General features: G+C 45.0%; 1 protein-coding gene and 6 non-coding genes across 7 annotated transcripts in view; all 7 read left to right on the top strand.

Annotated features, from left to right (window-relative positions):
- The first annotated feature begins 304 nt into the window (after positions 1 to 304).
- LOC134458421 (uncharacterized) overlaps positions 305 to 22,500 on the top strand; it is a 30,335-nt gene continuing 8,139 nt past the window's right edge. Inside the window, exons 1-14 of the mRNA XM_063210731.1 lie at positions 305 to 621; positions 929 to 1,130; positions 1,937 to 2,140; positions 8,490 to 8,634; positions 8,865 to 8,951; positions 9,342 to 9,434; positions 9,776 to 11,629; positions 11,937 to 12,209; positions 12,896 to 13,078; positions 13,641 to 13,810; positions 13,907 to 14,015; positions 14,537 to 14,808; positions 15,016 to 15,189; positions 15,904 to 16,077. Coding sequence (XP_063066801.1) covers positions 432 to 621; positions 929 to 1,130; positions 1,937 to 2,140; positions 8,490 to 8,634; positions 8,865 to 8,951; positions 9,342 to 9,434; positions 9,776 to 11,629; positions 11,937 to 12,209; positions 12,896 to 13,078; positions 13,641 to 13,810; positions 13,907 to 14,015; positions 14,537 to 14,808; positions 15,016 to 15,189; positions 15,904 to 16,077 — 4,130 coding nt within the window. The 5' untranslated portion in view covers positions 305 to 431. The remainder of the gene's footprint in view (positions 622 to 928; positions 1,131 to 1,936; positions 2,141 to 8,489; positions 8,635 to 8,864; positions 8,952 to 9,341; positions 9,435 to 9,775; positions 11,630 to 11,936; positions 12,210 to 12,895; positions 13,079 to 13,640; positions 13,811 to 13,906; positions 14,016 to 14,536; positions 14,809 to 15,015; positions 15,190 to 15,903; positions 16,078 to 22,500) is intronic.
- Positions 16,238 to 16,330, top strand: trnai-uau (transfer RNA isoleucine (anticodon UAU)). The gene is given in 2 exon segments: positions 16,238 to 16,275; positions 16,295 to 16,330. It is a non-coding gene; the product is annotated as a tRNA-Ile (tRNA).
- Positions 18,341 to 18,433, top strand: trnai-uau (transfer RNA isoleucine (anticodon UAU)). The gene is given in 2 exon segments: positions 18,341 to 18,378; positions 18,398 to 18,433. It is a non-coding gene; the product is annotated as a tRNA-Ile (tRNA).
- Positions 19,384 to 19,476, top strand: trnai-uau (transfer RNA isoleucine (anticodon UAU)). Its single transcript is given in 2 exon segments — positions 19,384 to 19,421; positions 19,441 to 19,476. It is a non-coding gene; the product is annotated as a tRNA-Ile (tRNA).
- trnai-uau (transfer RNA isoleucine (anticodon UAU)) lies at positions 20,211 to 20,303 on the top strand. Its single transcript is given in 2 exon segments — positions 20,211 to 20,248; positions 20,268 to 20,303. It is a non-coding gene; the product is annotated as a tRNA-Ile (tRNA).
- On the top strand, positions 20,795 to 20,887 carry trnai-uau (transfer RNA isoleucine (anticodon UAU)). Its single transcript is given in 2 exon segments — positions 20,795 to 20,832; positions 20,852 to 20,887. It is a non-coding gene; the product is annotated as a tRNA-Ile (tRNA).
- Positions 21,503 to 21,595, top strand: trnai-uau (transfer RNA isoleucine (anticodon UAU)). The gene is given in 2 exon segments: positions 21,503 to 21,540; positions 21,560 to 21,595. It is a non-coding gene; the product is annotated as a tRNA-Ile (tRNA).

The following is a 22,500-nucleotide window of genomic DNA, read 5'->3' as shown; positions in this document are numbered from 1 at the left end:
TTCTTTCACATTATTGATTTAGATTAGAGTTTCTCCATCTAAAATGGAGATAGGCAAACTAAGGCTGGGGGCCACAGAGCCTTTACAAGAAACTTTCCAAGCTATGGTCAGTGCAGATAGATTTGGACAATGGCTGGGTTCTCTGATGGGACTCTGATGAAGGCCTAGTGCCGAAACGTCAGCACAAAAAGAAAAAGAAAAAAGTGGTGAATTGTGAAGAAGCAGTGTCGCGCTCTTCCTTGAGTTAAACGAAGACAATGGCTGGGTTGCCAGGAAAACGCTTCTAACTCTCTTATTTACGTAAGACTCGGGTCTGTGGAGAGATACCCAATTTGACCTGGGGGTGGCGTAACCCTTAAGCACAAAGTATTGGTTGTCGATCGATCAAACCCATAACATCATCGACGTATTGCGTTTCAGGATTGTAATGAATGTTAAGTCTCTCTCTGCCTCTCCCTCTCCTCTCCCTCTCTCCCAGGGTCAGATGTGATGTGTGTGAGTGCATCCTTGAGGTGCCTGTCATGGCAGATTGTGGCCACAGTGTGTGTGAGGGGTGTGTGAAGACAGACACCCCAGCTGACCCCACATCCTCGCCACAGGACCAGACCTGCCCTCTTTGCAGTAAAGAAACTATTTTTCTTCATCATAATCATCATCATCATCAGAAATGCAATCAACATATGGCCTTCTATCATAATAATCATCATCATCATTATCATCATCGTCATCATCATCTTCATCTTCTTCTTCTTCTACTTCTTCTCTAATTTTTATTCCCCTCTAAAATTACAATTGTGCGTGTGTGTCTGTAAATGCATGTGCGTGTGTGTGTGTGTGTGTGTGTGTGTGTGTGTGTGTGTGTGTGTGTGTGTGTGTGTGTGTGTGTGTGTGTGTGTGTGTGTGTGTGTGTGTGTGTGTGTATTCCCAGGAGACAGCGTGCTACAGCGTGCGATAGCTGGCTACAAGGCGCGTCTGCGTCAGCGTTTCGAGCGTGTGGACCATGGCGGCACCCAGACGGCCCTCTCTGCCATCTACACTGAGCTCCTCGTTACCGAGGCAGAGGCAGAGGCAGTCGCCTCAGAGACACTCGCACACCAACACGAGGTCTGGAGACTGGAATCCTCCTACAGGTATAAACAAAGAGGATAACTCTTTATTTTAAAGAGGGCCTTTGATTACAGTGTACGCACTAGTGGAATAACTGGTGCAATAGCATTTAAGTACTATTGTAGTACATGTTATTAAATCATATATTTTATGTATCTTGTGCTCACACTCACGATGCAATTCCAAGCCCTCCTAAAGTTTAAGTCTGCCCGAAACCAGGGTATAAGGAAATAATTGGGTATTTCGTCCATCACTGTCGGCCAGGGCCATTAAACCATTAGTTTAAACCAACACATTCACATTCAAATGATAGGACATAGAAAGTGTGTAAAATGTTGATGAAATAGCTTGAAGTGAGGCGATAGCACAGGCTGAGCTAGTCAGACCTTTATTTTAGTCTAACGAATTAGCACACCGTTTGATGCCGTGTTGACAGCTATATAGCTTACCTTTAAAGTACAAAAAAAAAAACTAGTTCACCACTTTGACGATAGTGCCCTGGCATTCAAAACGCAACATCTGGGGGCTTTGATGGTGTAATACATCGCCAAAGTTGAAAATTGAGACTGTTGAGCTAGCCTGGGTCAAACGGGACCAGCAGGCAGGTTCTCATTTAATTACCATAAATGCAACCCAAACCACCACGCCATTCGGGACAAAATACCTGATTATTATTTCTTTGTTCCTGCAACTGGAGTCACTTTTTCACCCGTGTCAGTCGCTCGTTTCCTCTGATTTTCTGTACTATACCGTCGCTAATGCATTTGTCTTGCGTGTGACTGTTCATATCCATTCTTTGCTTGTAACTAAACTCTTTGGACTCTTGCAGACTACAGCGCAGCTCCTCATCCAGTTCTCAGGACCAAGCTGAGTTGAACGGGACAACCGGGAAAAAGCGGAAAAACAGCGGAACCAGACCAGAACCAATCAGCTGTAACAATGTCTTCAAGCCCTGCGGAGGGGGGCGGGGTTATGTGAAGACCGTGATGACGAGAGGTGTGGCCGGAGTGGGGAAAACCACCTCCGTACACAGGTGAGTGTGTGTCTCTCTATGCACCTTTTTCATTGTTAGTTTTTTTTTGGGGGGGAGGGGGGATGGGCAGACTTCTGATACATGTGAATGAATTCGGCATACAGGCCTTTGAGTCCAAGGTTTGGTACACAAGTCTGCTTCTGTTTTTGAAGAGAAAAGCAACGCACCCCAGGGCACCCTATAAGGTGCAGGTTATGAGATGCTTCCTTTCGCAAAATGTAAAGAAACACTCTTGTAACAATACATTACATAATGACACCGCATTATGTAATAATGTAATAAATTATTTCATAATGTGGTGACAATCTAAGCATTTTGCAATAATTTACTAGCCTGGTTCACACCAGACGGTGTATGTGTAGCTTCGGCGCCCCCTGGCGGAGCAGAGCTTCACACTCTGCTCCGCCAGGGGGCGCCAAAGCTACACACACACACACCGCCTGGTGTGAACCAGGTTAATAATTTACGCCTTTCGTAATACATTTCTGGAATGCATTTTTTAACACCATTTTCTCATCTTGTTATAAATTGTTACAGAATGTGGAATTTATTTGAAATGGCAGCTTTTTTCATGATGGAAATATAAGAACATGTATCAAATAATTTTCAAAAAAAAAAAAAAACTTTTTCCTGAACTACATAATAGGAATAATAGATGTTGTGACAGATCAAATAGTAGGTAAGTGGAGCTGACTATATTGACCCGTTCAGAATTCACGCCCTCACTGAATGCATGCGCATCATTGAGTCAAGCACACCGGACAGGTTTAAAGGGTATTACGACAAGATAGCCTGGGCGAATGCCAACTGTTCTGGCGAAACAGTTGGCCAACAGTCTGGCGAAAGCTAAGAGGAATCCGTCTCCGTAGAGGGTGGGAGATGGTCTGATCTTACTCTGCCATTTAAATTCATTGGACTTCCGAATTCAAATTCAAATTCATAGTGTTCTTTATTAGCATGACTGCTACGCTATAATTAATGTCGCAAAAGCATACAAATAACAAAACAAAAGTGTGAATAGTGTTGCCGTAATCAATCAGTAACGGACTTCGTGAGTATGTTCTGTGTCACCACTCTCAACTGTTTGCTGATTGGCTAAACCGTGTGCGAACCGAGCTAGGAGGGTTTCACCAGACTAGGTGTGGAGCCAAAATCTTTGGGTGGAGTACCTAGGATGGCATCGCCAGGTTAATTACGAGAGACTCCACTCTTCCGGGTGGTACTGCACTCCAGGGGCAGCAACGGGTGAGTGCAGACTCCATTCAAATGAATGGGCTGTGCTCTCTCAACAGCGGCCCCTTGGTGAACTAGAATAGGGAGTGGGGAGGCTGTATGTAAAGCTGGCTGTAAACACACACTCACGAACAGACAGTGCAGACCGTAAAGAGAGAAGACCTGCTGTCCTGAAAGCGTGTACACAGTAAATGTTGTGGTGTTAATTCAACGCTTAAAGAGTTCAATCAACTCTCTAAGTGTTAAATGAACACTGCAGAATTTACTGTGTACGTTGATGAAAAATAGAGACTCCATAAAGTACACTTGTTATGCTATTTTGAAATGGAAGAGGCTGCTCCAGGGGATGTTTGTTGTTACAAGAACTGACTGGACTGAGGACAAAATAAGGAATGCCCATATGGTACCCACTGCATATCTGAACTTATCGTGATCATCCGTTTTCTTATTTCGGAAAAAACACCTGTCTAGTTTCTATACAAATGAACGGTGCATGGTCAATTCTGCTCCAACGATGCGCACGCAGTCAAATTACGTCATATGTTTACAAACAGTAAACGGGTCTATAGGAATGAACAAATATTTTTCTGGGTCATGGCGGTCTGGGAAAGGGGTGAAGGACTGAAGGGTGGTAATCCAAAGATTGATGGTTCAATTTCCAAGTAACATTGGCAGGTGGGGGTAAAGGTTAGCCTGGGCGAAAGCCGACTGTTGACTCCGTCAAACAGTCTGGCTAAAGTTAAGAGCAATCCGTGTCCATGGAGGGTGGGAGATGGTCTGAATTTACTCTGCCATTTGAAATTTAAATTGTGCTTTATTAGCATGACTGTTACAATATAGTGTTGGAAAAGCATACAAATAACAAGACAAAAGTATGAATAGTGTTACCTTTCAGTAACAGACTGCGCAGGTGAGTTCTGCGTCACCCTTCTCAAATGTTTGCCGATTGGCTAAACAGTAAGTGAACCGAGCTAGGAGGGTTACGCCAGACTGTGTGCGGAGCCAAAATCTTTGGGTGGAAGTATATTGGATGGCGCCGCCAGGCTAGGTAAAGGTGACTACCTGACAGCAAGTTATTACCTAATAAATAACCTCAAAAGTCCGCATTATTTAATGCACGCTGTAGGATGGAAAAACTCTTGATAAAGTATCACCAATAATTGAAATGACCATGCTAAGCTAAGCACCAAACGAGATCATCACTAATGGTGTACCATGCTTCACCCACCAGATGGCACTCTAAGATCACAAAATGGTGCATTAGTGAAGATTTGCAAGATACATCAACAAGATTTACTAGATATACTTTATTTATTGAACTCACATACAGACCTTGACATGCTTGTACCATTAAAGTTAGTTGTGCCAAGTAGCCCATTGTTTATACAATCTTCTCTAAAATCACAAGAACCAAACATTATTGTCTGTTCAGAATTGAATGGTTACAGGAGTTTGTGTGGTTGGTTAAAGTAGGCATACATTTTATTGCTGTGTAACGGTTAGTGACGTCTTATGTACAAGGCATTTTCTGTCTAGCAAAGGGAAGTAGAGTTTCCCTGCTGGGACACGAACCTGGATCCTCTGGCTTTCAAAACTGAGACATATACCGCTACACCAAAGAGCTAGGCTGCATAGTGGTCAGAACACACACCCAAACTGTCATGGTCACTCCATTAGTTTCTGTTGTATTTTGTCTATTTTGAAAATGCAAAACACAGTATTTTAATAATTGATATAGTTACTGCGATGTATTTTTTATCTTGTAACATTTCAGTGATGCATATTTTGAAATAGGCCTACATTTAGTTGTATCTCCGCTCATCTCTGATTTTGCAGAGCTGTGTTACAATGCCAATGGGAGCTTCCCATGTGTGCTTTCATATTAATCATTATTCATAAATTCACTAACATTGATAGCTAAAAGTAAAGTATTTTAAATTGATTCTCTGTTTGGAATCAAACTTGCAGTCATCATGCCTCAAGCCCAACTTACTTAACTGCTAGTCCATAACTGTATAAACTCAAGCTGCTGACATCCACAGTGTCATACGGCCTATATAGTTCCAATTTACACGGTTCAAAGAATTTGTGTTACTTTCCCAGCTTTACTAACAAATCAACATACATTTTCATACCATGTTCCAGGAAAGTGAGTAATGGTCATCATCATATTGAGAATTGAACCTGCACCCTTCAAGTTCCAAGCTTAGCCATTTAACCACTACTCCATGACGACACCAGCTCCGAAATGTGACATATAAACCATATTTACCAAGTTACCACTTTTTGGTTTGAGTCAAAAACATCCCATTTAATGACTTGTTAAGCATTTGTTAGACAGTGATTAAACTCTTTTAATCATTACTTAAAACTCTTGTGCCCTGCCCCAAGAGTGAAAACATTCATCATCAGGACAACTGGAAGCCCTGTGGTGTAATGGTATACTCACTTGACTGCGATGGTGTGAGTCATGGGTTCATATCCTGGGTGGGCAAAACTGGCATATCTCCAGTGGGCAGAACTGGGCACACAGAGCTAGACACACATGAACTAGCATGTCTCCGGTGGGCTGAACTGGTCACAAAGGGAAAGAAACTTAAACTGGCATATCTCCAGTGGGTTATCTCCAGTACTGGTTACACACACAGTGAGAGACTTACAGTTGAGCAGAACTGAGCACATTGAGAGAGAGTTGATTGGCAGGCAGAACTGGGGCCCCTGAAAGAGAGACTTCAGCTGGGAAACATAACTGGGCAAACTGAAAGGGAGACTTGACCCATCAAGCAGAACTGGGCCCACTGAACGGGAGACTTGATGTGACACACTGGAGAGAGACTTGACCTGGGCACACTGAAAGAGCTTGAGTTGGCAAGCAAAACATGGCACATTGAAATAGCTTGAGCTGGCAAGCAGAAATTGGCAGACTGGAAGAGAGACTTGGCCTGGCAAGCAGAACTGGGCACACTGAAAGAGAGACTTGAACTGAGAACACTGAAAGGGAGACTTGAGGGGGCAAGCAGAACTTGCACACTGAAAGGGATACTTGACCCAACAAGCAGAACTGGGACCACTGAAAGAGAGAGACTTAAGATGGGTACGCTGAAAGAGAGACTTGACCTGGTAAGCAGAACTGGGCCCACTGAAAGGGAGACTTGACCTGGTAAGCAGAACTGGGCCCACTGAATAAGGGACTTGAACTGGGCACGCTGAAAGAGAGACTTGAATGGGGTGGACTGGAAGAAAGACTTGAGCCAGCAGCAGAACTGGGCACACTGAAAGAGAGAATTCAATGGGCAAACAGAACTGGGCACACTGAAAGAGAGACTTCAGCTGGCAAGCAGAACTGTGCAAACTGAAAGGGAGACTAGAACTCGGCACACTGTGAAAGACAGAAATTGGAACTGGACACACTGTGAAAGAGTCTTGAGTCGGCAAGCAGAGCTGGGCACACTGAAAGAGAGACTTGAACACTAGCATGCAGAACAAGGTACACTGAAAGAGTCTTGAAGTGGCAAGCAGAGCTGGAAGACAGACTTGAGCTTGTGAGCAGAACAGGGCACACTGAAAGAGGGACTTAAACTAGCAGAACTGTGCACTCTGAACAGGACAAAGCAGAGACTGGAGCTGGCAAGCAGTACAGGGCACACTGAAAGAGAGACTTGAGGTGGTAAGTAGAAGTGGGCACAGTACAATAGATACCTGAGCTGGCAAGCTGGACTGGGAACACTGAAAGAGAGACTTCCAGAGCGCACACTGAAAGAGAGACTTGAACTGGGCACACTGAAAGAGAGACTTCAAGAGCGCACACTGAAAGAGAGACTTGAACTGGGCACACTGAAAGAGACTTGAATTGGCAAGCTGGACTGGGTAAACTGAAAGGGAGACTAGAACTGGGCACACTGAAAGAGAAACTTGAACTAGCTTGCAGAACAAGGTAAAGTGAAAGAGAGACTTGAAGAGCGCACACTGAAAGAGAGACTGGAACTAACAGAGCAGGAAAAAGCAGTCACTGAAACAGAAACCAGAAATTGGCAGAATGAAAGATAGACTTGAACTGACAAACAGGACTGGGCACACTGAAAAAGAAAGTTGAGTTGGCAAGTAGAAAGGGTGACTAGAACTGGGCACACTGTGAAAGAGAGAGATTTGAATTGGACATACTGAAACAGACTTGAGCTGGCAATCAGAACTGGGCACACTGAAAGAGAAACTTGAACTAGCATGCCGAACAAGGTAAAGTGAAAAACAGAGTTGAAGAGCGCACACTGAAAGAGAGACTAGAGCTGATAAAGCAGGACAAAGGACAAAAGTTTAACTGAAAATGAGGACTGGGCACACTGAAACAGAGATTTATAGGGATGCACCGATACCACTTTTTTAAAAACCGATACAAATACAAATACATTAATGTGAGTACTTGCCGATACCACGTACTGATACCAATACCTTTTACCACCAAATTACACACTTTTTTCCATGCTGCTTCCAAGTCCACAGAACATGACAATATTTTGCATTGTTTTGTGTAATAGCAGTATCATTCCTGGTATCGGCAAGTGTTTGATGAGTACAAGTACGAGTATAATGAGCAGTATCAGGTGCCCTACAGTATCGGTATCAGTGCATTCCTAGAGATTTAAACTGGCAAGTAGAAGTGGGCATACTGAAATTTACAAATATTGCTTGATTTAACTGAAATAATAAATTATTCAGAAAGTATAATATATATATATATACAAAATATAAAATATAGGTTCCCATACAGCCTACATGTTCTACATGTAAAAGTAGAAAAAATAGGCATATTTTTTCATTATTAAACAATGCCTTTTGTTTTTACATTTATATTCACATGAAATAATAATGTTATTAGAATGTTGATCATTCAATATCTTTAATGCGTTGTTACAACTCTTGACAATGCTGGTTTATTGGACAACGTTTTGACTGTTTAGGCAGTCAGATTTCTAGATTTTTGTCTTCTCATACCTCTGAACAGTATCTCCTCGCTTCAGTAAGGTCATACTCATATCTTTATCCGTCCCCTCTCTCCTCTGTGTCTCTCCATCTCTCTCTCGATATGTCTTCCTCTCTTCTCTTTTCCTCCTCTCTTCAGGTTCGTGCTGGACTGGGCAGATGGCTTGGCCAATCAGGATGTAGACTTTATCTTTGTATTCTCTTTCGGAACCCTGAACGCCATCAGGCATTCCTGGAACAATCTGCACGGACTGCTGCTGAGGCTGCACCCAGAGCTGAAGGAGGTGAGAGGGTGGGGAGTGTATGCTCGTGTGTGCATGCATGTGCATGCGTGCATGCGTGTGCGTGGCTGTAGGGTGCTCAGTTCTTCAAGGACTGCAGAGTGGTGTCATGTTTGTCATGTTGTGTGTGTGTGTGTGTGTGTGTGTGTGTGTGTGTGTGTGTGTGTGTGTGTGTGTGTGTGTGTGTGTGTGTGTGTGTGTGTGTGTGTGTGTGTGTGTGTGTGTGTGTGTAGCTACAAGGTGAGCAGCTCTACGAGGAGTGCAGAGTGGTGCTGGTGTTTGATGGTCTGGATGAGAGTCAGCTGGACCTGAACTTCCAGGTAGGACTGAGCTGGGACTTGAATAAGATAATAAACAAAAAAAAGGTAGCTGTTTATACCTGCTGGGCATTGCTGCCTGTCGCACCTCCTCTGGTGCCCATGGGTCAGCGAGAGAAATAAGACTCGTGACACAAACATTCAACTTTATTGTATCAATAACAGGCAAACAGGAAATACACATTCATACTACTTGATGAATACACACAAGGTTAAATTCAGCATTTATAGATTAAAGGCATTTATTTACAACTAGTGCTCGATATGAGGATGTAAGTACAGAGTATGCTCAGAGATAGTGGTAGTATTGTGGGCAATGGTGATGTGCAGCTCACATATACAAATAAGTTCATTAATCGTGATTAGTAAATTAATTCCCTTCCCTACTCCCAGGACAATTATGTGCTGTGCGACACCAACAACTTTGCCTCCGTGGACGTGCTAGTGACAAACCTCATACAAGGAAACCTACTGCCTTCCGCCCAGGTACGTTCTAAAATACTACTGTCTGTGTGTGTGTGTGTGTGTGTGTGTGTGTGTGTGTGTGTGTGTGTGTGTGTGTGTGTGTGTGTGTGTGTGTGTGTGTGTGTGTGTGTGTGTGCACGCGCGCACTAGTGAGGAAGGAAACTTGTTGCCCTCTGCTGTATGTGTGTAATTGTGCGTGAGAGAGGGAGAGCGATGAGATCACGATCTATGTGTGTCTGTGTGTGTGTGTGTGTTACCATGTTTAATGTTTTTTAGCACTGACTTGGCCATACACAAACAAATTCTCTGTGTACAAACAAACTTGCCTCACCTCACCTTCTCACCTTACCTGTCCTTGCTAGGTGTGGGTGACATCACGACCCTCGGCCGCCAATCAAATCCCGGCGAGGTACGTTGATCGGGTGACTGAGATCCATGGGTTCACGGATCAACAGAGGGAAGAGTACTTCAGGAAGAGGCTCTGCGAGGACGGGGGACGAGGAGTCCGAAACACCCTCGATGTAGCCGCTGGCCACACACACACAGACTTAGACACACACACACTCGTAAAGACCATGGTGTCCCAGATCAAGTCCTGTAGGAGCCTGCGCATCATGTGCCAGATGCCTTCTCTGTGTTGCATAGCTGCCGCACTCTTCCCTTACATGCTGGCCCAGGACGAACAAGGAAACAACGCCAAACTGGTCCAGGACAAAGCAGGATATGACACGAAATTGGCCCAAGTTGAAACAGGAAGCAGCACCAGGAAACTGGCCCTGAATGGCACAGCAAACAGCAGCAATCTGCCCCAGACCCTGACTGAGATGTTCATTCACTTCCTGCTCCGACAACTACACCTGGAAATGGAGATGTTTCATGGAGGAGACTCACATGCGTCACTGGATGTAGAGGCATCACCAGACACCGGGACAAGCAGAAAAGAATCATGGCACTCCAGGACAAGCACACATGTGTCATTGGATAAAGAGGCAGAAAGAGATGGATCATCAGATGGTGGGACTGACAGAAAATCTCCATGGCACCCAATGCCAGAAAGGGCAGCTGCATCAGAGGTTGTAGAGGCAGAAAGAACGACATCCTTAGATGCTGGAGTTAGCTCATACGCTGAGAAAAACAGAAATACATCACAGGACATGGAGGCAAGTACATGCACACCATTGGATGCAGAGGTAAGGGGAAAGGCATCGTTACATTCTGGGATAGACAGAAAGGCATCCTTGGACTTGGCTGAGAGAGCTCCGTCAAGGGATACCGCAATGAAGAGCAATGCCTCATCAGAGACAGGGACAAAGAGAAAGGCGTCTCGGGACTTGGATACAACAAGCACAAAAGCATCATGTGACGTAGAGGTAGAGAGAGATAAGTCATTGGATGTAGTAGCTGCAAGAGATGCACCATCAGACGCCGGTACATGGACAAATGTAATGTGGGACTTGGATGCAGAGAGCGATGCATCATTGGATGCTGGGGAAAAGAGAGATGCATTATCAGATGCAGGGACAGGCAGAAAAGCTTCATCAGATGCAGGGACAAGCAGAAAAGCTTCATCATATTCAGGGACAAGAAGAGATGTGTCATCTGCCTTAGGGACAGAGAGAGGTGCATCAAGTAACTTGGAGGCAGAAAGGGATGCGTCATTAGAGAGGGGGACAAACAGGAAGACATCATCAGACGCAGGGACAAGTGGAGATGTATCCTCTGCCTTGGGGATGGACAGGGATGAATCTTGGGATTTAGAGGTAGAGGGAGCTGTATCATTGGACTTGGAGGTGGAAAGATCTTTTTCATGTGACTTGGGCAACAATAGAAATGCATCTTGCTATATGGAGGCAGAAAGATATTCTTCATGTGACTTCGGGAAAAACAGAAAAGCTTCTTGGGACTTGGAGGCAGACAGAGCTTCTTCATGTGACCTAGAGAAAAACAGAAATGCATCTGGCTATATGGAAGCAGAAAGATCTTCATCATGTGACAGAAATGCATCTTGGGACTTGGAGGCAGAGAGAGCAGCCTCGCGGGAGCTGAAACGAGAGGTGTTGCTGAGGTTGGCAGAGCTGGCATTCACCCAGCTGGGTAAGGGCGGCGTGGCGGGGGGCATCGGCAAGGACGCCCTGGAGGACTGTGGCATATGTGTCGGGGACGCCACCGTCTACTCCGTCATCTTCAGGGAGATCTTCCAGGAGGAGACGCAACAGGTACACACACACACACACACACACACACACACACACACACACACACACACACACACACACACACACACACACACACACACACACACACACATATGCACACACGCAATCACGCTCACACACGTTCATACACAGGAAACACACATACAGGCTGGGCACACACACACACACAGACACACAGACAACCTGTCTGATACTGATACATGTCCCACAACCGAGGGTGTGGGACACATTTGTATACACACATTTTCTATCAAATGATATACAGTGTACACACACACACTTATATTGTTATACTGTATGATTTTAGCCCCAGGTGGACCACTCCAGGCTGTTCCGCTTCTCCCACCCCAGTGTGCAGGAGTTCCTGGCAGCGTATTTTGCCGTCCACTGCGCCGTGACCTGCAACGCGGAACAACTGGAGGAGTTCCTGCGAGAACACTACGCTGCCAAGAACCAACAGGAACTGGAACTCGGCATCAAGAACCGCAAGAACCGAGTCCTGTCCTCCATCAAGACCATCTTTGAGATCCCACCACTGGAGCTGCAGAGGCAGACGCAGCAGAGATCTGAACAAGACGAGGTTAGTATGGGCTGTTGATGTTTAATAATGGGCTGTAGCCTCTTAGTGCAGATGGGGTCGCTGGCGGGCCTATTCACTATTTGCTGAAAATGCTCAACTACCATAGCAACATGGCTATGACATTACCGTATGACATTACCGTTTAAGACATAGCTGTAACAATTTTGGTGACAGGAAGGTTATCACATAGTCTCTGCGCTAAGGAGTTAATGGCTTTATGATGGCACTAAAATGCACAGATGGTGTCGCCAGCGGGCCCTTTCACTCGTTGCTGAAAAGACTCAACTACATCATCACAACATTGCTATGACACTACCAGTGACATTTGCAAAGCCATTACCTATAACACATTTTTTAATGGTTTACTAATGTTGTTTGTGGGAATATTTATGGGATTCTGTTAAGGGATTTTTTGGTGGTATCTTTGGGTAATTATGGGGTTATCAAGACCAATTCCGAGGTCAAAACAATCTTGTATCTTGAAGAAGCCACTGAGGGCTTCATGCAGGAGCCGTTGAGGGGCGTGGTGGAAAACTCTCTCCCTATCACTCACTCTCTCTCTCTCTCTCTCTCTCTCTCTCTCTCTCTCTCTCTCTCTCTCTCTCTCTCTCTCTCTCTCTCTCTCTCTCTCTCTCTCTCTCTCTCTCTCTCATATAACTTATGTGTGAATCTTGAATCTTGATTAGGCCAGTGAGGGCATGATCTGGGACCTGATGAGGGGTGTGGTGGAGCGATGTGTGGAGGACGCTCACGGCAGCCTGGACCTCTTCCTACGCTTCCTGGTAGGCCTGTCTCTGGAGACCAATCAGAACCTGCTGCTGTGTAAAGAGGGCATGGCCATGGCTCCAGTTCCGGAATCCTCATCCGAGGTCAGCAGGGGAGGTTTGCCTTCCGGAATCTTCTTTTTACATTATATCACAGTTAACTGACACTTTTATCCAACGCAATTTAGAGCTATTTTAAGTAGTTACAAGGTATTGATTATAATCTCTGAAGCAATGTGGGTTATAAGCGCCTTGCTCAAGGGTACTTCAGCCATTGATAGAGGTGTAGGGTGTGGAAAGGTGGGATTCAAACCTGCAACCCACCTCTACAGCCCCTCTCCATTAGGCCATGGCTGCCTAGGACTCTGCCTCTTCAGAGTTTGGCTTGTGGGCACAGCTTCACATCATATCACATCACAAGTATGCCATGTCATATCACAATGGGTGTGCCGTCCTGAGCGGCAGCAAAGATACCCTAATAAAGTTACTCTACTCTTCTCTACTCTACTCTACTCTGCTAATGTAATAATGGAATATGATGTAAAAGTTGGATCTGCCGAGTCTGACTCGAGGGCACAGCTTCATATCACAACTCATCACATCACAATCATGCCAGTCCATATCGCAATATCCTAATGTAATCTAATAATGTAATGTAATGTAAAAGGTGGGTCTGCTTCCGGGACCTTCTTCTGAGTTTGGCTCGTGGACACAGCTCCCTGGCATTTCGTCCAAGGCGGCCGCGTTGGGTCTGCTTCCAGAGGCGTCCCAGGAGCTGGGGAAGGTGGTGGTGGAACACATCAGAACTCTACTGGACACCGATCTGGCCCCCGACAGGTGGACATGTTGTTATCATCATATATTGTAATGTAATGTCATGTCATGTAATGTAATGTAATATTATATAATAATGTAATATAATATAATTTCTAGGTGTGTGTCCCTGGTGAGGTGTCTGGAGGAGGTGCCTGATGATCCTCTCCACAGGGAGCTACAGAAACACCTGGACCACAACCATCGCCTGGACAGAGGAGGCAAGAGGGTACGCCGTATCCATCCCTTTGTCCATGTCTAGTATCATGTGTATGTCAAGGATGTCAATCTCAGGCCCAGGGGGGCAAATCTGCCCCACGGGGTCATTTCATTTGGCCCATGAGAACATTCCAAATGTATATTACTGCACCCCCCCCCCCTCACCCCCCTCCATGCGGTACACCATTAATGTGAGTGAGCCAGTCTCATATTAACAGAATATGTGCAGGGCAGGCACATTTGATCTATCATATATGATGGGAATGAGTGTTTGTGAAATTTGCGTTTGAGTGACTGTCCCAGGTTTTGATTTTGGCTACTGTGAACTGGCATTTGACACCACTAGTTGATGGTTGCCTAAATTGAAAATCAATTCATATGTATTAGGTTCATTATGTCTAACTGTTTAACTTAAACACTTGGGGTTTTCTTTTGCCTTAAGACATGTAAAAGTTTTTATATTATTATTTTCACTATATGATTTTAAAAAGATGTTATATTTTGACATGTACACATTCTGATTCTGCACAGAGCCAGCAGCAGCAGCAGTTGCCCCAGTCCTGGCCTCATCACCCCCATCGCTCCTCCAGGAGGCCGGGGCAAGAGAAGCAGCACGTGCCCCCCGCAGTCTGCTCCGCACTGGCCCACTGGCTCCTGGTGGGAGGGGGTGGGGAGGAGGTGCAGAGGGATGAGGAGGCTCAGGAGAAGGCTCAGGAGGAGGTGCTGGATGTGAGGAGGTGGCCTACTTCAGAGAAGGGCCACAGGAGGCTCCTCCCAGCACTGAGGAGCTGCAGGAAGGCTATGTGAGTATTCTTATCATCGCACACACGCACGCACGCACACACACACACACACACACACACACATACAGAGACACACACACGAAAACAACTATATTAATAATAATAATATTAATAATTATAATAATGATGTTGTTGTGACCCCCTTATCCCTTTATAAAGAAATTGAAATTGAAATTGAAATTGACATGGATGGTACTCCCCTCTCAGTCTAACAGGGTGTGAGCTGGACGAGAGCTCCGTAGGTCTGCTGTGTTCTGTTCTGCCCGTGCTGTGTTGTCCAATCAGCGAGCTGGACCTGAGCGGCTGCCCCCTGCATGACCCCTGGGTCTCCTCACTCTCCACACAGCTCAAGAGTGCCACCTGCAGGCTGGAGGTGCTCAGGTCAGTGGACCACCTCTGTCCCAATGCTGTCGCTATGGGTGGATTCCAATATGCTGCCTTCCCGTCCTCCCTTGCTCACTTGCCTGCTTGTGACCTTATGATGACATCACTGACGACCGAAAATCAATTCAATAGCTTGCAAAAGCACAATTCTCATTTGCATTCAGGATGGTGGATGAAGAACAGTCCCCCAAAAATTATTGTGCCTTGGCTGACAGCGGGGAAACTGAATTGTTTTTTTCCACGGAGGCGGGGCGTCAGCAAAACGTGAGGCCACAAGTGGAGGATGGGATTCCGCATATTGGAATGCACCCCCTGTCTCAGATGGTGCTACTGTGCACTTCGGGCACTGTTTCAGTGCGTAATTACGTAATATGCCCACTGAAACATGAGCACTGAAGCGTGCAAGTGCATCATATGAGATTCAGCATGTAGGTAACATATTGTACATATAATTATGTGGTTCAATAATACAATAATAATGCAATAATATGAGCGTTTAAAAAGCGTTTTGTATTGTATATATTTTTGTCCAGAGATCTATTGCATAGTATGTTAAAAATGTCCTGGTGAAACAGTTTCCTTTGACCCTGCAGTGTCTCTCTCTCTCTCTCTCTCTCTCTCTCTCTCTCTCTCTCCATCCCTCTCTCTCTCTCTCTCTCTCTCTCTCTCTCTCTCTCTCTCTCTCTCTCCATCCCTCTCTCTATCTCCCAGGTTGTCTTCTTGTTCCCTATCTGATACGGCGGGTGCCTTCCTGTCCTCTGTGTTGAGTTGCCCCTCATCCTGCCTGAGAGAGCTGGACCTCAGTCACAACCTCTTGGGGGACAGAGTTGCCATGCTGCTGTCGGCCCAGCTGGAGAGCAAAGCCTGCACCCTACACACACTCAGGTCAGCTGGGTGCTCGTGTGTGTGTGTGTGTGTGTGTGTGTGTGTGTGTGTGTGTGTGTGTGTGTGTGTGTGTGTGTGTGTGTGTGTGTGTGTGTGTGTGTGTGTGTGTGTGTGTCCATGGGATATGTCTATGTAGCACCTATGTCATATCACATAACAAGCTCCAGTGGCGCAATCGGTTAGCGCGCGGTACTTATAAGGCAGTACAGGCTGAGCAATGCCGAGGTTGTGAGTTCGAGCCTCACCTGGAGCAGGTCACCTTTAGATGTTAAAGGAACATGGAAGATTCACCGCTAGCGCCTGTTTGTACAAATGTCGTTTGCCAGTTAAAGGACCACAAGACACGAAGTGTGGCTTTCCAAATGGTTGCGTGACCACTAGTGGTGTCAACAATGATCGATTCGGCGATCCAAATTGATCCGGGGCATGGACAATCCAGATCCAGATCCGGCAAGTTCCAGAATCGATCCGGCAATTTTTTTAAGTTTCAATTACTTCCATGGATATTTCAGGAGCAAATGAATGTTAAATTAAATAAAAACACTTCAAAACATTGCAAGACTGATACAGACTGATACAGAAAACAGCCAATAAATTGTTGCTCAGTATTTGACTACTTGTATTTCCTCATCATGGCTGAACATTTGCTTTGCGTTCAGTAGAAATGTAATGCATTGCAATGTGTTGTAGAATTGAATGGAATCGGATCTACTACCTCCAGAATCGTGATCGAATCGGATCGTGAGGGCAGTGCCGATCCACACCACTAGTGACCACTAATGGGGCACCTAAGACTCCACCCCTTCCGGGCGGCTCATGGTGCTGGGAACGTGAAAAACTTTGACTGGGCTGTAATGGACTGAGCAAACCTATTTTCCGATCCACCTCGCATTCCCCCCTCGATCACACATGCTGTACGTTGGAATTAATGATAACCAATGGTGTGACTGTCGACTTCACGTGTCAAGCGATTTGTGAGTTGTGAGCATGCAGAAATATTGAATTATTTGGACTACACAAGAGAAGTCGCATGTCCGACGTGCAGCCACTTAAGCCGCGGTCAGCCACGGTGCAGCAGTAGGGCTGGCTGCACTTCAGCCTCGGTTCACATCAAATACCTGAGGCGCACGTTGTAGTATCTCACCCAGTTTTGAGCAAACACTAAAATAACCTTTCTTGCCAGTCGAAAATGAGCAGTCTCACGGCACCAATCCAAACCTTAAAAATGCACTGCTACCATATGTGAAATCCAGAGCACATGCCAAACGGAATCAGGATTTAGCTTGACTCGCTCCATTCATTTCCATTCAAAATTTGGCGAGCTACAGCCCCACGGATCGGAAGTAGAAGGGCGTGACCAGGGGCGGATATAGCCCTAGGCGAAATAAAAACATGAGGCCCTCAAGTCATTGCATAGACATACCATTCATTTTGGTGCTATTTTAGTGTTTCATTTACATCCTTGATTATTTCACAGAGGTGACAAATTAAGGTACTACGTGTTAAACCCTACTTTGTTGGATTTACCACGACTGGTGTGACAATTGGGGCCCCTATGGAGGACAGATTTGGTCGGGGCCCTAGGCAATCGCCTATGTTTGCCTAATGGAAAGTCCGCCTCTGGGCGTGACTTAGGTGCCCCATAAACTAGTTTCTCTGGTCCTTTCCCCTTGCCAGTGGTGTAGTGATACTTTTCTCTATCAATGTCTCTATCAATTGGTGACCGAAATATAATTGTAATAATATCTCACGAAAGCACAATTTAAAGGTCTTTATTTCATTTGCAATTGGGATGTTGAATGGGGAAAAGCCCCCCAAAAGTTCTTTACCTACGTCGACAGGGGGGAAACTTTGCTTTCTCCACACGGGTGAGGTGACAATGAGACAAGAGGCTCCAAGCAACAGCACTTTAATTTCCCAACACCTTAATTTCCCCCTGGGATCAATCAATTATACTCTACTCTTCTCTTCTCTACAGCAAGAGGATAGAGGAACTAGTTTGACTTTTAACCAGTGGCTCCCTGTGCATTCTGTAAATGGTCCTGTGAGTTGTATAAAAATAATAGTCTGAGGAACTGAAATGTGGGAAAACACTACAAGTATGTATAATCAACATTCAACGCAAATTAACAAACAACATCAAACATGAATAAAAAATACCAAATATATTGCATTTTTCCAAGTCCTTCAGAAGTAAAGAAATGACATGGTTTCGTTACATCCTGTCAGCATCTTGTATGTGTGTTTGGGGGCACAACAGCAGGCTCCAGTGGCGCAATCGGTTAGCGCGCGGTACTTATAAGGCAGTACAGGCTGAGCAATGCCGAGGTTGTGAGTTCGAGCCTCACCTGGAGCAGGTCAGCTTTAGATGATTAAGGAATGTGGAAGGTGCACGACTTTCGCCTGATTGTGCAGATGCTGCTTGCGAATTTAAGGATCACAACACATGAAGTTTGTGGCTCTTCAAATGGTTGAGTGGTCACAAGTGAGACTAGTTCCTCTGGTCTTTACTCGTGGCCTGTGGCCTCATGATACAGTTATCAGCATCACTGATGATCGACTTAATACTCATTGACTATTTCCCAATGTCAAATCAGCCTTCGTATACACGCCCAGTGATTGGATAGTCTTTGGTGGACTCTGCAGAGTATCCAATCGCTGGGTGTGACTACGAAGGTTGACACACTTCGAAGGGCGCACACTAGACATTGGGAAACGGTCAATATAGCACAAAATCACAATCTAATGGTCATTATCTCATTTGCAATCGGGATCTTGACTGGGGAAAAGCCACAAAGGTCCTAAGCTCTGTCCCTGTTGACGGGGGCGGGGGACTTTGTTTTCTCCACAAGGGTGGGATGACAATGAGGCAAGAAGCCACAAGCAACAGCAACAGGAGAGGGGACCTAGTTTCATTTTTACCCAGTGATTCACCTTGCATTATGTACTGTATATATGCATATTAATAGTTTGATCATTATTTTTTGGGGGCTCAGACGTCAAATGGTACAACGACAGCTAATGCCCATATATTAAATTAGTAATTGGTAATTAATATACTGCAATGCTTCTTAGATGATCCACTAAAAAAAAAAATTCATACAATTGTAGCATTAACTGTTATTGCACCACCCTGACATTGAAAGCAAATGAAGCTAAAAAAAAACAAGCAAACCAAAAATACCAATTGTATTGTGTTTGTCCAAATAAGTAAAGAAATGTCATGGTCTTGTGACATCCTGACAGAGCTCATGACTGATGCTTCCTTCTTATGTGGTGTATGTGTGTTTTGATACTCAACAGCAGGCTCCAGTGGCGCAATCGGTTAGCGCGCGGTACTTATAAGGCAGTACAGGCTGAGCAATGCTGAGGTTGTGAGTTCGAGCCTCACCTGGAGCAGGTCATCTTTAGATAGTACAGGAGTCATGGACAACTCATGTGCTGTAGGAAGTGAAAGGACATGAAAGTTACATAGCTTGATAGTATACTGACCAAAAGACGCTATTAGAAGACCTTAGAATGGTTGAGCTAAAGTAGGGTAAAATATGATAAATCCGATTTGTGTGATCCGTAGCCGGCGACCCTATTCACTTGCTGAAAATGCTTAACCACATCATAACAACATTGCTATGACATGACAGAGAGCCATAGTGCTGCACTAAGGGGTTAAGGAGACCTTTGCAGAAGTTCCCTTGGCGCTGTAGATGAAGGTACAGTAGTGCACATCTTATGAAAGTCATCACCAAATGCCGCAGAAGGAGAAGAAGAACGCCCCCTTAGGAGACTGAACTTGAGCACACTCCTTTGCACTGGGTGGGCGGAGTTTGAAACATCTTACTCTACTAAGAAGATCTTTGGCCGAGTGCTTGTTTGGGGCTGACCTTGCTTAAGGCAAATATCTACCTTTGAGCTGTATTGATGCTTGAATTAGATATCAGGAAATGCTGTGTTTTCATGACATCCTTACAGATCTGACGGCTGATGCTGTAGCAATGATGTCTTGTCTCGCATCACAAGGCTATAAGCAAAAGGAGAGGACAAGAGGAGCTAGAGCTGAGTTGGACTCTATGTGTTCTTACGGTATGTCGATGTTGTAATAGGCCATTTTTGATGCTGTAGTGGTCTAGAACATGGCTCCAGTGGCGCAATCGGTTAGTGTGCGGTACTTATAAGACAGTACAGGCTGAGCAATGCCGAGGTTGTGAGTTCGAGCCTCACCTGGAGCAGGTCATCTTTAGATGGTACAGGAGTCATGCAGAATCCATGTGCTGTGGTTAGATGTTAAAGGACATGGAAGGAACGTCGTTTGCTAGTATACTGTCTATGAGAAGCTATTAGAAGACCTTGAAATGGCTGATTGCTTGATTGAGGCACTCTCAAAATACTGTATAGTGTGCGCCCTGGAAGTTTACATGTGTGGTTCACCTTGTATATGCCTTATACAGATGTTATGGAAATCAGGTGTTAACAGATATTGGTGTTTAAATAAGTCAGTATGATTCATGATGTTCTACTGGGCTCCTTCGCCGAAGTGCTTTTGAGCAATGCACCTAACCCCACATTGTTCAAGGGACTGTATCAATACATTGTCATGCCTGTACATTGCTTTGGATAAAAGTATCAGCTAAGTGTAATGTGGTTTCTAACATCCTCACTTATTGAAAGGTGTTAGTAATGTTTCAGTGGTGATACGTCAAGGTGGATCAAATGACCATGGGCTCCAGTGGCGCAATCGGTCAGCGCGCGGTACTTATAAGGCAGTACAGGCTGAGTAATGCCGAGGTTGTGAGTTTGAGCCTCACCTGGAGCAGGTCATCTTTACATGTAAAATGACAGGAACACAGTTTGCTAGTACATGGACCATAAGAAGCTCCTACAAGAGCCCGGTACGGCTGAGTGCTTGTTGGGGGCTCACCCTGTACAAACAAAGCAGTGGCCACACATGGGGTGCATCCCAATATGTGTCCTTGCCTCCTCCACTTGTGCTTGTCTCCTCGTCCCGCCTCATGGCCCCTCCTCCGTGGAGAAAACGATAAAGTTTCCCAGCTGTCAGCCTCGCCACAACAACTTTTGAGGGACTGTTTTTCATTCACCATCCCAATTGCAAATGAGAAAAAGACTTTAGAATTGAGCTTTTGCAAGATATTGAAATATAATGCTGTTGTCAGTGATGTCATCATGACGAGAAGCAAGTGGAGGAGGCAAGTGGAGGAGGCAAGGTCACATATTGGGATGCACTCATTATCCCCACACTCAAGCAGCTTCACTGGCTCCCGGTGAAGTCACGCATGACCTAAGAAATCTTTCTCCTTACATGCAAATCCCTCAATGCTTTTACTCCCCAGTACCTCTTCGATTTCATCCAGCATCACTCCCAACCAAGGTCCCTTTTGTCGTGTATGTGTGTTTTGGTGCTCATCAGCAGGCTCCAGTGGCGCAATCGGTTAGCGCGCGGTACTTATAAAGCAGTACAGGCTGAGCAATGCCGAGGTTGTGAGTTCGAGCCTCACCTGGAGCAGGTCATCTTTAGATGGTAGAGAAGTCATGTGCTGTAGGAAGTGAAAAGACATGGAAGTTACATAGCTTGCTTGTCTACTGAACACAGATATCCTATAGGAAGACTAAATGCGTCATCCGCGTTCCCGTCAATCAAGTCGAACGTCCACACATGGCGGCCATGTCACCACAGCCTGCTGGCTCACCCAGTTGCATTGAGTTTTTGGTGTTGTATACTCTTCAGATGGTCATAATTCCCTCAAATTTCCATCAATTTTCGAAAGGGTCAGTTTGTTATACAGTATACAAAATTCCAAACGAAAGTATATGTTGATACTGCAAAGTGACGAACATTCACATTATTATTATATTATATTACATTATATTATAATGTGCATAGGCCTACAATCACATATGATATTGTTAAGTAGGCGTATTAAGGTAATCAAATAGATCCCATAAACAAATGCACAAAGTATTCTTTTATATTTTCAGTAAAATAACAATTAAACGTTCCCATGTGGGCTATTCTAATTTGAGTTTGACAGCTCCACCCTGTGTTCAAAACGAGTCGTGACACTTAAAATAAATTGTTGCGATGTAAATCTCTCTTCCAGTACGTCGTCTGTCGTCTTTAATTTGGTGCAAATGCAATTAATATATCTCTTCCATCAACGTAATGCACAACAACGGTTAAAATGTGTATTTGCTCTAGGTCTATCTCTATTTTACTCCCAACCAAGGTCCCTGAGGTCCTCTAGCAAGGACCCACTTGTCATCCCTCATTCCAGGATACAGACGTATGGTGATCAAGCCTTCTGTGTTGCTGCCCCCACCCTTTGAAACAGTCTACCTCTCCATATCCGCCAAGCCCCCACACAGGCTACGTAAAAAAAACCCAGCTAAAATCACTTTTATTCACTGAGG

The sequence above is a fragment of the Engraulis encrasicolus genome, chromosome 1 (genome assembly GCF_034702125.1).
Source record: "Engraulis encrasicolus isolate BLACKSEA-1 chromosome 1, IST_EnEncr_1.0, whole genome shotgun sequence".
NCBI lineage: Eukaryota > Metazoa > Chordata > Actinopteri > Clupeiformes > Engraulidae > Engraulis > Engraulis encrasicolus.
The sequence above is the reverse complement of the archived record's forward strand: the minus strand, read 5'-3'. Positions and strand labels throughout refer to the sequence as shown.